This window comes from Sinocyclocheilus rhinocerous, unplaced genomic scaffold, assembly GCF_001515625.1.
Source record: "Sinocyclocheilus rhinocerous isolate Xijiao unplaced genomic scaffold, SAMN03320098_v1.1 scaffold1435, whole genome shotgun sequence".
Classification (NCBI taxonomy): domain Eukaryota; kingdom Metazoa; phylum Chordata; class Actinopteri; order Cypriniformes; family Cyprinidae; genus Sinocyclocheilus; species Sinocyclocheilus rhinocerous.
The window spans coordinates 34938-48643 of NW_015644861.1; the positions used below are offsets into that span (position 1 = coordinate 34938).

Here is a 13706-nt window from a genome sequence, read left to right on the forward strand (position 1 = left end):
ATGCTCATACGCTCGCAATGAACGCATGAGTCATCCACGAACGCCGCTTCAGCGTGTTGGATGCCCAGACACTGAAGACAACGATCGTGTCCGTCATCAGAAGACAGGTAACAACCGCAACCAAGAGGACACGGACAGAACGGCATCTTTAAAAAGACGCGAACTATCCGTGTTTAGGAAACTGCTCTTTTAGATTGAAGTGGCCAGGGGAATCGCTGACGACAGGGACACTGCTGTTCGCACCGTAACGCCAACTCAGAACAGCTATCAGTCAAGTGAAGAAAGGCTTTGAGGAGAATAGCACTCTTCATCCACTCAGCTCCGAAGCAAAAATCTGAAGATTGGATGCACCTGTCGCCTATTTATACCCGTATGCACGGGGAGTGGCTCAGGTATGCAAATTCCACTAGCCAAATTTCATTGGCGTTTTCTCTTAAAGTCAGAGATGATTGGGGCTCCCAGGCGAACCCCCATAATGTCATCACGACATAACTTGTAGTGACCGACAGATAGGGAACTAAGACTATATCAACATGCAATTTCGATGACGAAATAAGGCTAGACTAAAATGTATTCAAAAAGATAAAAACTTTACCAAAAACCTCTTTTTATTTTCGTCAAAAATGTTATTGCAGACTGCTCTTCACGCCGCTACTTCGCAAGCTTTCATGAGTGCGGTTGCCAGATATCAAGAGTTCTAATCCCCGAATCAGAGCTTCGCTGTTAAATTCAGACATTTTCTGTCCGGTGTGTTTTGCTTATTTTAAGCAATCTGGCAACCATGCGCACGCACTCACTCCTCATTGGGGAAGCGCTGCCACAGATGATCTGAAAAACAAACAAGCTGGAGTTTAGCAATCGTATGGCGCTTTTCCACTGCGTGGTACGACTCGGCTCGGTACGGCTCAGTACGGTACGGCACGGCTCGGTTTGGCTCGGTTTGCGTTTCCACTGAGGTTCAGTACCGCTTTAGAGTGGGCGGGATTATTCACATGTCGTTATAGTTGCGCCGCCTCTACTGCCGCGACTACTAAAAAACTTTTTCATTCCGGGTCACCCCATCAAGCTCTCGCTGGATCCGCTCCTCTGCTATCAACGAGAGGAACGTCTGTTCTTCCTCAACAGAGGGAACAGACACTTTTTGGTTGTTAAAAAAAAAGGTGCGCTCGTTCAAAACAGTTGCGTTCTATCCTTCGCTGGCTGTGCCGTACCGAGCCGTACCATGTCGTACCATGCAGTGGAAAAGCGCCATAAATGAAAGCGTCATTTAGCCGGTCAGTGTTCTGTCATGAGATCTCACCAGAGCCGGTGTTGTGCCGAATTCTGCACCCCTGCCAGATTATGCACCCCTCGTTAAGGTCGCTACCTGATTGCCTAATCCCAACCCCACCCCTAATCCTAACCCCTCCCCAACACCTACTCCTAAACCTACCAATACTAGGGGGTGCATAATCTGGCAGGGTGCAAATTTCGGCACTACACCGGCCCAAGGCATAAGCGAACTAAGCGGCTGCTTAGGGCCCCGTGGCCACCAGGGGGCCCCCAAGAGTACATGAAATGGCATGATTTTTTTCGGAGTATCTATTTACACTAAGTGCAAATAGCCCGCCTTGTTGGCAGAGGCTATTTACATTAACTCCGCCCACCAACGTGTGATTCGGATAGTGAACAATACAAAAGACAGTTGACAGTCATCAGCTCCAGTGGCGCAGAGAGTAAAACGTGTGACTAAAGGTCTCTGCACACTGAATCCAACATTTTCGTATTCGAAATCCTAAAAATTCGTCATGCACAGAAATATTGCACACTGAGTCCGATGCGTATTAATTAATCCGTTGCGAAAAAATTCGCAAAACAGCACTAAATGGAGTCTTCAAGCAGTGAGGATGATTTTGTTGTCCTCTCGCTTCTTAAAAAAAGAAAAAGAAAGGAAATATTGGGTCCATCCAATCCTGAGATATAGAGAAGACGGAGAGTTCAGGAGCAGTGGGATTATCACGGGCGATTCAAAGTTTACTTCAGGATGTCAGTAGCTCAGTTTGATGCTTTTGCTAGCCATACTAGAGCCACATATTAAAAAGAAGACCACCAATTTCTGTGAACTCAGTGTGCAAGGATCTATATACAGTATCTATATACCACAAATTTCTGCAGCAACAGAATCAGTTAATCAGCTCTCAAAAGCATCAGGTGTTACATTAAATATTAACAAATGTGAAATTCTTGCTCTGCATGATCAACCAGTACGCTTATAATTAATAATATAGTTTAAAACAGAAGTCAAATATTTGGGCATTACAGTTACATGAAATAAAGAAATATGGGAAAAAGAAAACATCCTTAAATAAATTTTGTGTATCAAATATGACACAACAGAGTTTATGGTAAATACAAAGCTATCAATACTTATAGGTGAGAGTGATTGAGAGCATTATAGTTTTTTTAATGTAATTATTTCACTACACACTGAGTACAAAGTGTCTATTTGTCATAGTCATGTCTGTTAACTCTGAGACAAAGCCAGAGATGTGGATGTTTGAAGATATGGCACAACAGATCACACTGGCCAGACAAACAGCAATAGTTAATTACTTGCTGAGTAATGCAGATTTAACAGAACATACTTCTCAAACCGAGATCCTTTCCTCTTTAATGTTAATAAATAACCTTGAAAAAGTCAAAACCATGATTGTGCTTTCACAATTGGGTTGTCATTTTGCTAAAAATGTCATGTATTTATTGCAGTTTGAACACAAATTGCACTGGGACACTGGAATTATTTATTCATACACATATTTTGTATAATGTATAGTGGCCTATAGGCAATTCAGTTCAAATGCTGCCAGAAGTGAGGCTTCTATTCCAAAATCTGTCCTGCCATTGTAATTTTTTTTTTTTTTTTACATTCGGTATTATCAGCCACATAGTGTACCCACTGTACAGTTTGTTTGTTATATTGAAATATGCAGTTGCATACATTGCTTCATGATTATTTATTATTGCTTTGTTCGTGTCATTTCTTCATTTCCCAAAAATGATGCCGCCCCTGAACTGATTATAAACTTCTCTACTATTTTAAACGATGGGTGCTCATCCAGAACCGTATGGACGGCAGTGTTGATTTTGGCAGGCGTTGGGACGACTACCGAAGAGGTTTTGGAAATATTGCTTTTGATGTGGGCAAAGGCCACTGCCAGACTCCAGGTGAGCTACAGCTGGCAAATGATATGTTGTGGTTCTGCATGTGGGAGTTTAACTGATGAACCTGAAATATCTAGCCAAGAACTTAAAATTCAGAGAAGCATTGCATATTATGTGGTTAAATCCTGCAAAGATGGGTCCCACTGAGCTTCTGGTTGAAATGGAAGACTGGTCCGGTTCAAAGGTTTATGCTCAATATGAGCAGTTCACTGTGCAGGGCGAAGCTACCAACTACATTCTAGCAGCTGGACGTTACTCAGGAACAGCTGGAAATACATTATTGGATGGCGCAACAGAACTGTTTGGAGAGAACCGTACCATGACCATCCATAATGGCATGATGTTCAGCACCTACGACAGAGATAATGACAAATGGTGCGTATGGTCCTGAAAGTTTGTCCTAATGGTGTCCAGATTGAAAACTGCATGGAAAAGCTGCGCAGTATCTAATATGTTCTTTCTCCCTCCAATTGTCTTAACAGGATACCTGGAGATCCTTCTAAACAATGTTCAAGAGAAGATGGAGGAGGATGGTGGTACAACCTATGCCACTCTTGTAATCCTAATGGGCGATACTACTGGGGAGGAGCTTAAACAAAATACATGGCCAAGCATGGGACAGATGATGGCATCGTGTGGATGAACTGGAAGGGCTCATGGTATTCGCTCAAATCTATCAGCATGAAGATCAAACCATTCTTCAAACAGTTATAAAACTTCAAGTAAATTGAAATGAGATGCAGTAGATGAGATGCAGATGTGTCCACTCTTGAGTACATCCCCATTCTGTGGCACTCATTTAATTTAAGCTATTTGAGAATAGGAGGAGAATAAAACCTGAACCTAAACATTTCAAGAGACCCTCTTCGTACATGCATAAAATTGAGAATTAACTTGAAAAGTTTGAGACTATATTATTGAAAATGTGTGTGTGTGTGTGTGTGTGTGTATATATATATATATATATATATATATATATATATAGAAACACAATCCACCTAATTCTCATAAAAAGCTGACCTACAAAGAAATTACATGTGTCTTTTGTAATTATGTAATGTATTGCAATTTTGAGCATTTTGGCACTTTTGGGGACTTCATGAACATGTTGGCCTCTGTCTACCTTTAGAAAATAAACTTTCTTAAAACACTTTTCACACTTCTCAAGTTTATATGCATCACAGGAGAATTCTGTAATCTTTGTCATGAAAATTTCCACTATATCTCAAATTGTGTTTCCAATCTGATAGAAATGACAGTTTAAAAGACAGTTAAAAAAAAAAAGAAGAAGAAGAAAAAAGAAAATTCCTTGTTGATGTTGATGCTTTTGTAACAATTGTATGTATCCTAAACACAAGCAATTAAATAATAATTGTAAATGACACCCAAATGGCTGGAAATGACGCACATTAAAATATTTTTGCTCACAGGTGATATATACCTTCATTTTTCTTTAACAAGTATACTAACTTAACAAAAAAAGTTTGTTGTGGTGGAAACATTGCAGTTTTAATGTGACCTTTATATATGTCACGAATCCGGTCCGTGGTCTTCCACCTGCTCGCCACCAGAGGTCCGCCTTCTGATTACATTGACTCTCACACCACACAAACTGTTGCACGTCACCCTGGACTACATTTCCCATGCTCCATTGCACTGATTGGACTCACCTGCAGCCAGTCACACACACACTATATAACAACCACTCAAATCCTTCTCTAATCGCTGAGTATTGTCTGCGTTTATCACTCTCCTAGTGGTAGCACTTTACGGAGCCAGTATCCTGTCTGAGTTTAGTTTAGTTCCTAGTTCTAGTCCTGTTTCATAACGTCTAGTTTTGCCTGATTGTCTGTTCCTGATAACCTGCCTGTCTTGGATTTCTCTCTCGTCTTGTTGTTTGGATTCTGTTCACACCTCGCCTGGATTAATGTCTGTCTGTGGATTACTCGCCCACCTCATCCTTCGGATTATGTTCGTCATTGATCGACCTACACCTGTTTATTGGATCACTCTTCTGTCTTGCCCTCTAAATACCTGTTTGCCATTGTCCGACCCTTGCCTGTTTTGACTTTGTTTAAGGATAAAACTTTGCAGATGGATCCGCATGTCTCTCGTCTCGTTCGCCCCGTTACAATATAGGCTACTTAACTAAAAGAAAAAAAAGTGAAATCGCTAAAATCATCCACTGATACATGAAAGTGACCAAAGATACATCTATACACAAATAAAAATATTCATAGTCAACTTATTGCATATTTTCAAAAACGTTAAACAGTTTTGAGATTTTATTGAGGTATTTAATACATTGTGTTTGACAGGCTCATTCCTGCTTGTTCGTGAAATGGCATTTTGTACAGTCTTTCATTCACATTTGCAACTAAGGCACAGCCATAGTACTACAGCCTCTAACAGTATACCTGGAATACTGGACATAAGTTAGATGTATACAGTAAAAAAAGAAGGTGAAACTGAAACCGTAAACGTGATTTTGCACACAGTAGTCTTTAAATAAATATGTAGTAAATAGATAACAAATAAGCTACAAGAAATAAGGGCAGTATTTTTCAATATACTACCCATATGCTACTAAACCAAACACAGTGTCAGATAAAAAATAATCACCCATATTACTAATCTAGATATAAATCTGATTAAATATCTTCCAGGAGTTCATCTAAAAATACCTGATGCTGCTCAATGTCTTCAAACTTTGTAAGCAGCTCAGTGCGAACAATGGGAATTTTCCGGTAAGAGGGGGACACACTGGGCCGATCAACAGACTGAAGTTTTAGTTTATTGTTTTTGGAGAATGATTTTTGCCTCTTTGAGATAATGCTGAACTCCTCCATTTTGTTCTCCATAGCTTTGAAGGCTTCGTTATCAACGGCATGGTCAAAGGTTTGCTTGCATGATCCTTTGCATGCACGGATTTTGATGTCAATGTCCACCTTCACTCCAAAACTTGAACAAAAACAAGTCTGAATCAGGACAAAAGTTACATTTCAACTTCAAGCAAATAGTGAAATCCCTTACTCAAACGTTTATGCAGAACATTTGATCAAATATATTGATTATGTGAGCCTGAATTTACTAACTTTCCAGTCAATAAAATAAACTGCAGTGGTTCTCAACCAAGGGGTTTTAATAAACTTCCAATGATACAGCAAAATACCTTTTTTTTTTTTACCCCTTAGAGATATTTATTCATGCTATGAAGGGGGACCTTCAAATATTGATTTTGAAGAAGGTTGAGAACCACTAATATAAATTATTTTGGCACATGTCTTACCTCAATTTGACGGATTTCATTTATCTGATCCCAGATCAAGTGATGGTGCTTCTGTAAGTCTTTTGCAAGTTCTGTAGACCGCTTGTGCAGAAATGTTACATTCTGTGAAGGGCTTCAGCAAACTCAGCATATCTGAGCTCCTGCACTGCACAGAGAAAATACCATGAGGCCACCCTTATGTAGTTTATGTAGGTCTATAAAGCCTTTTGTTCCTATTAAATACTAAAATTGAATATTACTAAGATTTTTGTTTTGGGTCTTCTGAGTAATTTCTGAAGGTAAATTTAGGTTCTTGAAATGAATATTGTAAATAACATAACTGTTCACCACACTGGTGGAACCCTCCGGAGAACCACTCAGAACCCTTTCAAAAAGGTTCTCTGAGAAACAAGATAAGCTACAAGTTTCAGTCAATGATTCCTCCAGTAACCTCATCATAAGGGAAAAGATATGAGGTTACGTATATGTTGAAGCTGAATCTAAAGGACCTTCAAAAGGATGTCTAGAGGTTCTTCTGATCGTTCTAAATCTAAGATGCTTCAGGTATCTTTTCATTTTTACCTTGTTTATAAAACCCTTGATTTGAGAATTAGATATAAAAGCACATAAAATAAAGCACGTAATATTTAACATACTATATGTCTGGATGATAGCTTTTCTTTGTGACCCATACAACTGGACAATCTTTTGCATTACTGATGAAGTGACATCCTGATTTTGTTGAACCCTTTCACAAATATTTCTCAGATGTTTCTGAATGTCTTCATCTGCAAGATTAATAAGGCCCTCCAGCTGACACCCAGATGGACATTTATCGTCCTACAAAAAAAAAAAAAACATTAAAAAACTGTAGAATAAGATTAATCATTTGTTTATTTTCCTGTGCTAAAATTGTTCTTTACCTTTTATTATAAAATATTTAATAATATTTATCAGTGACTGTAATTTTTATTATTAATTTAATTATTAATTAATTTAAAAAACACTTTTTGGAAGACAAGTGATCAGATTCTCCGAAATAACTCTATATAACTCTAATAACCCTCTCCTCATCAGAGCACAAAGGGTGTGTTGGCCGTGCTGGACACTGTCCAAATCTGGTTAAACCATAGTGATTCTGTTGTTTAAGACTGGATTTCAAGACCGTACACACTGCAACAAACCACACACTTGCATTAAACCTAATAATGTTTATGCTTGGTAGATGGGTGATCATGGCTAATGTTGAAAATTGCATACATATTAACAGGGTCATATCATATAATTGTAATGGTGGTAATGTTGTAAGCTCATTGTTTGTTTTACAACCTTGGTGTTAAATCAGCTATCTGTGTATCCAAACCAGTAGAGCATGACTATGGGATTATTTTAAGCAGAATATATTAATGCACTCTCAGAAAAAAAGGTACAAAAGCTGTCACTGGGGTGGTACCTTTTCAAAAGGTACACTTTTGTACCTTTTAGGTACTAATATGTACACTTTAGGTACTAATATGTACCTTTGTGGTACCAATATGGACTCTTTAGATACAAAGGTGTGCCTTTTGAAAAGGTACCGCCCAAGTGACAACTTTTGTACCTTTTTTTCTGAGAGTGTGGTTGGTAAATGCCTTTTTTAATCATTAGTGGTCAAAATGATATTATGATCTTTAGGTCAGAAAATGCCACTGGGACAACCTTTTACCTTATTTTCCCTAAAGGTGCATATTAGTACCTTAGCCTTACTCTGAAGGTACAACTATGAACCTTTTTGGGGGTAAAAAAAATGTGGGGGGGGGGCTGAGGGTGTTGCCCCAGTAACTTGTACCTTTGAAGGTACAATTTTTGGAAAAAAAAAATTTCAGACTAAATTAAGCTTTATTTATTGAAAATTTAAAGAAATCAAAATGATCTAAGTATATAAAAGTACATTGTGCTTTTTTGTGGTTGTGAATTAATTGTAGGGTATATATTTCTAGAAAATTATTCCCAAAGCAGATACTTTGAAATAAAAACACACACTGCGAAATTTAAAGTGAACACATTTATATTGGAAACATGAGGTAAGATGGTTGTGTGAAAAAGGCAACATTACATATATAGATAAAACTGATCATTCAAAACAATGGGTATCTTTCTTTTCCCCACATCCCAGTTTCACTGTTTAGACAGGTCTGATCTTCATTCTCACTACTTTGAGGGAGTAATCAGCTGGTTTGAAAGGCAGCCACACAACACCATTCTCAATCTCATAAGGGACTGTGGTGCCAGGGTCGTACTGGCCTCCTTTATAGTAAATCCCATTAAGGTTGGCTGACTGGCAGTTATTGTACCACCACCCTCCACCGTACATTACCGCACAGTTCTCCTCCCACTTATCACTGTCCCTATCAAAGGTGCTAAACTTCATGCCAGCATGTGAAAGGAAGGATCCGAGGTTAGGCTGCCCTTGCACTAACGCATCACCTGCGTCACCCACGTAATCCGACACGGTCAGCGGAAAGCCCTCGGCCTCCGAGCCAACTCTAACATTGTACTCGGCGTAGGCCTCGTTCCCGTCCCAGTCCTGCAGCTCCACTCTCAGAAGACTCTCTTTCTGAGTGAGAAGGTGTAGAAATTTGTTGCCGATCCAGATCTCACCCTTACCCTGCTGGTCTAACCGGCCAAAACCATTTTGATACTCCTTCCAAGTGCGATTGAAGTTAACAGACCCATCCTCCCTCTGCTGAACCAGAGTCCAGCCCCCCAACCCAGTGCCCTGGTCACAGTAAACCTCTACCTCTTCCAACCCGGCCAGCTTTATTTTGAACAGGCCGCTCTGACCGCCATTCGCATGCTTCTGCAGGATTTCAGCGCAATCTGAAAGAAGATTACACACCTGCTGATTAGGGCAGAGCTGCATTCGTTCCAGAGATCCAAATAAATCATTTCGGACCTAATTATGTTGTTCTGCATCATTGTTTCTAGATGAGCATTTGAGTGCAATTAAATGTGACATGTTATTTGTAATTACTTGGATATTAGTTTAGTCCATTACACCACACCACATGTTTCCAAGAAGCTCTAAACAAACTCTTGCTTGAGTTATCAAGAGAATTACTTTTGCTAATGGTTCACTTGTGTATGCTGCTTGAGTTAAGAGTTTCATTCAAGTGTACCTCCACCAACAAAGGCAGCCTTGCGCTCGTCGCGTGATTTCACACTTCGTGCGTGGATGTCGGGTAGATCTTCTTCCACATCGCCACGCATGAACGCACCAAAGTCATCCCCAAAATTTGGGTCGCTAGAGAGGGTGGTCTTTGAGTAACTTTTGCTTCCATCTGACACAACTGTTTTCGAGGAGGTTGAGGATGAGGATAATCTTTGGGTATCAGTGCCAAGCCCCGTGAAGAAACCTCCACCGAAGCCACCTAGGTCATCGGTGCCATGAGAGAGAGTAGTGATGGACTTTTCATCCCCACCAAGTTTTCCTAAATCTTCACACCCGGGCCCACTTGCCGAAACCTCAATCTTCTCCACGGGCCCTTCTTTGGTGTGCGTTATCACTTTGCGCAGTGACTTGGTGCACTGCTTGATGGTGGAGGTGGAGGAGGAGGTATGTGATGAAGAGGAGGAAGTTGAGCCCATACCTGATGTGGGGAACTTGCTAACAGTGGCGGCAGATTCGGCAGTGGAACCTTCCGCCTCCAGAGTAAGCTGCATCTGACCCACGTCTCCGAAGAGGAGCTGCTTCTGCTCAGCTTTGCCCGTTCCACTCTTATATATGGATGGTAAAACCACGTCTTTCAACGGCCTGCTTTTCATGATTCCCAGGGAGCTGACGGTCTCCACGCTCTGTACACGCAAAGCATTCAGATTGTCCATTTGCTTCTCCAGAGCCACATAGCTCTCCCTGTCCACCGAGAACTCACTGTAGCTGGCGCAAGAGCCCTTGCATGTGCGTAGTTTGATGTCAATGTCCACCTGCGCCAAGAGATAATATTGGGAGAATGTCAAGAAATCAGTGAAGAGAGAAATAAATAAATATTTATGAAATAAATAATACATATTTATACAAAATAATAAACATAAATATTTCTTAAAAAATACAAATAACAAGAGTGACAATTAATATTTATGCTATTTCATATTATGCCATTTTTGTTGGCATATTTGGTGTAAGTACAAAGATGTCACTTTCCATGGAAACATGTTTCCAACTCCAGAATTTTTTTCCAGAGTAAATCATTTTAAATAAAAGGTAATTGTTACTTTATTTTTCATAATTGTGATTTATATAATTATTTTAAACTTTCTCTCACAATCATATTTTTTTTCTCAAAGGACTTCCATATATTTCTCATAAAATACAATATTAGACAATAAAAGGCACTTTTTTATATTTTGCTCACCTCAAGTCGCTGAATTACAACAACTTGATCTTTGACCTGCGACTTCAGAGCGTCCAGTAACCGAAGTTGACGGTCAATTTTAATCTTGATATCAGTAATCCTCTCTCTCAACTGTTCAGCCAAGGTGCTGTACCTGTTATCATTACCTAAGAGGAAGGAGGAAATATTTTCTATAGTGTCTTCTGAAAATACTTCTGTGAACTTCCACAAATCAACTTTATCTTTGGCATGAATGATCAAAATTTCCAAAAATCAAGGACGGAAGCGAAGCGAATTCTTACCGGCGCTAGAGGTCAGTCGCTCTCTTAGGTAAGTATAAGTGTTTTTGGACACTTGATCAGTGGAGCGATACAGTTTCCGGCCCTCGTCCAGGAGACGACGAATCTTATCAATCTTCTTGATGATATCATGGTCAGCTTTGTCTATGAGGCCTTGAATTCGGCAGCCGGATGGACATTTGGTTCCCTGAAGAATTTAAATGGGTGTTTGCTATCTTTAGCCAACTTCCTGGTGGGCATTACATTTTCAGTCCTTAATGAAACCTTGACTTGATATTTATGACTTAAATAATAATTAAATAATAGTACATACCCAGTCATCATCTGTACACATAGGCCATTCGTTTGTCTTACAGGTGTCTTGTGCCTTGTAGCCGTGTTCAATAGGACGAGCACCTCTAGGGTTCACGACTGTGTCCTCTGACTGAAAAATAAAATAAATATTTAATTAGTGGTTATAATTTAAGAATTCAAATAGGTTCAAATAAAGATTGAATAAAGGAAATGTATTGACTGTTTGTTAGTGATTAGGGATAAGAGACTAAATGCGTGAAGAAATCACTCACCAAGGCAGAGGACACGACCACGAACAGACAGAGGAGCGAATGTGTGAGCTTCATCTCTGGCTTCTCTGTGCAGAATACAGACTCTCACTGCTTGCACATCCCATATGAACCCTTCTGATTGATCAACAGATTGACTCATTATTGACCATGGTCACTCAGTCCCCAGCCCCCGCAGTCTGGAACACAGTACAGTGTTTGGACAGAGAAACAGAGATGGAGAGAGAGAGAGAGATGCAAATTACACAACTTTCAACCGTTATCAACTGGTTTACAGGAATGACAACGCATGGTGCTTGTACAAGAACTGGCACTGCAGTATGAGATTTGTCTTTCCTTAGGGGGCTAAGAGTGCATTAGTGGAATATATTTTCATAGCTCATTACTGTATCATTGAAAAAATATATATATTTGGGGAGTTTATGGGGTTGAAGAAAGATTTTTGTGTTGTTTGAAAGAAACTAATACTTCTATTCAGCAAGGGTGCATTAAACTGATCAGATGTAACAGTAAAATAATATATGTAAATAAATGATGTTCTTTTGAACTTTCTATTCATCAAAGAATGCTGATGAATAGAATGTATCAAGGTTTACACACAGATATTCAGCAGCACAACGGTTTTAAAAATGTATAATAATAGGAAATGTTTCTTGAGCACCAAATCAGCATATTAAAATTATTTCTGAAGGATCATGTGACACTGAAGGCTGGAGCAAGGGCTGCTAAAAATTCAGCTTTGCCATCCCAGGAATAAATTACTTTTTAAAATACATGAAAATAGAAAACAGCTATTTTTAATTGTAAAAATATTTCATAATATTGCTGTTTTTAAATAAATAAATGTAGCTTTGGTGACCATAAGAGACTCCAAATTTGCCCATGTGTATATAATTATAAGGTTGTGAATAAATTATTGCTGACTGATTCGACAAGTTTCATTACATTGCATTTTTGCAAACAGGATGAATCATCATGAACGTTCAAATCATGAATCAACACTTTGCAAGTAGGATGCACAGGTGGGAGTTTGTGCTCATGAGGATCATTTCTAGGACTGTCCTTTTCAGTTACACAACCAATGTTTGTTTTGAGTTGTTTGGATGTGCGCTTAACTCTCATTGCACAATACAGATCACATCTCTTCTGTTAATGAAAGAAAGCTCAGCAGCACTGTTGTTCTTCTTCACTAAGTGTTGTGTACATTTACAATAGACTTAGGTCTACTATAGCCTCTTAAGACCCGGCAAAACATTTTAGGATTTTTTTTAATTTTTTTTTATGTCATTACATTGTTTAGAGCATTAAAAAAATGTAAAAAAAAAAAAAAAAAAAAAAAAAAAAAAGAAAGAAAAAACATGAACATGCATAGGCAAAAACAAATGATTTTTTTTTTTGAATCAACAATACATTTTTAGTTTTCAGGATTTTTTTTTTTACCAAACTTTGTATAAAGATAATTCTCAACTATGTTATAACAGAATGATTTGATATACCATTTTTCTTCATTGCGTAATAAACATGCTTTTAGTCCCGGTGTCTTCATATGAGGACATCTATGAAATCATCGTCCTGTTTCGTAACAGAAAGTCATATTTTGATTTGAAACCCCATAACATTTTTCTGAGATGTTGATTTATGACACACAGTTTAAAAATTAGTCCGATTTAAATGACAATTACAAAATAGTATCATATTTCCATAAGAGTGTCACTAAATTAATATCAGACATATTTGAAGACCAAGGAGAGGGAGTGGTAACAGTGAAACATCCAAACATTTAGTATCTCTGAAAAGCCCTGAATGTGCTCTGTACAGGACATCCAGACTTAAAACTGTGGCATGTATAGTGTCTCAGAGAAATTCACTAAAATATAATGTCCTCATATGAGGATGCAGGGTCTCAGGAGGATAGGAAAATTATTATTTTAGAAGGATAACAATTTTGGATACCAAACTTCTAAACTGCGAACAGAATATATAAATACCACATTCTCGATAAGCC

At 38.7% G+C, this 13706-nt stretch overlaps 2 protein-coding genes and 1 long non-coding RNA gene across 3 annotated transcripts; 1 reads left to right on the top strand and 2 right to left on the bottom strand.

Moving 5' to 3' along the window:
* The first annotated feature begins 3334 nt into the window (after window positions 1-3334).
* LOC107758871 (fibrinogen beta chain-like) lies at window positions 3335-3908 on the top strand. The gene is made up of 2 exons (XM_016576704.1): window positions 3335-3576; window positions 3684-3908. The coding sequence occupies exons 1-2, from the start codon at window positions 3335-3337 to the stop codon at window positions 3793-3795; spliced, it is 354 nt and encodes a 117-aa protein (XP_016432190.1). The 3' UTR covers window positions 3796-3908.
* Window positions 3909-5499: 1591 nt separating this feature from the next.
* Window positions 5500-7321, bottom strand: LOC107758873 (uncharacterized). Its single transcript, XR_001642067.1, has 3 exons — window positions 7126-7321; window positions 6491-6635; window positions 5500-6149 (listed from the first exon to the last, which is right to left on the bottom strand). It is a non-coding gene; the product is annotated as an uncharacterized LOC107758873 (long non-coding RNA).
* A 1177-nt stretch (window positions 7322-8498) lies between these two features.
* LOC107758872 (fibrinogen alpha chain-like) lies at window positions 8499-11822 on the bottom strand. The gene is made up of 6 exons (XM_016576705.1): window positions 11705-11822; window positions 11452-11562; window positions 11142-11325; window positions 10861-11006; window positions 9628-10432; window positions 8499-9328 (listed from the first exon to the last, which is right to left on the bottom strand). Exons 1-6 carry the CDS (start codon window positions 11756-11758, stop codon window positions 8634-8636), a joined length of 1995 nt encoding a protein of 664 aa, XP_016432191.1. The 5' UTR covers window positions 11759-11822; the 3' UTR covers window positions 8499-8633.
* Between the last annotated feature and the right edge of the window lie 1884 nt (window positions 11823-13706).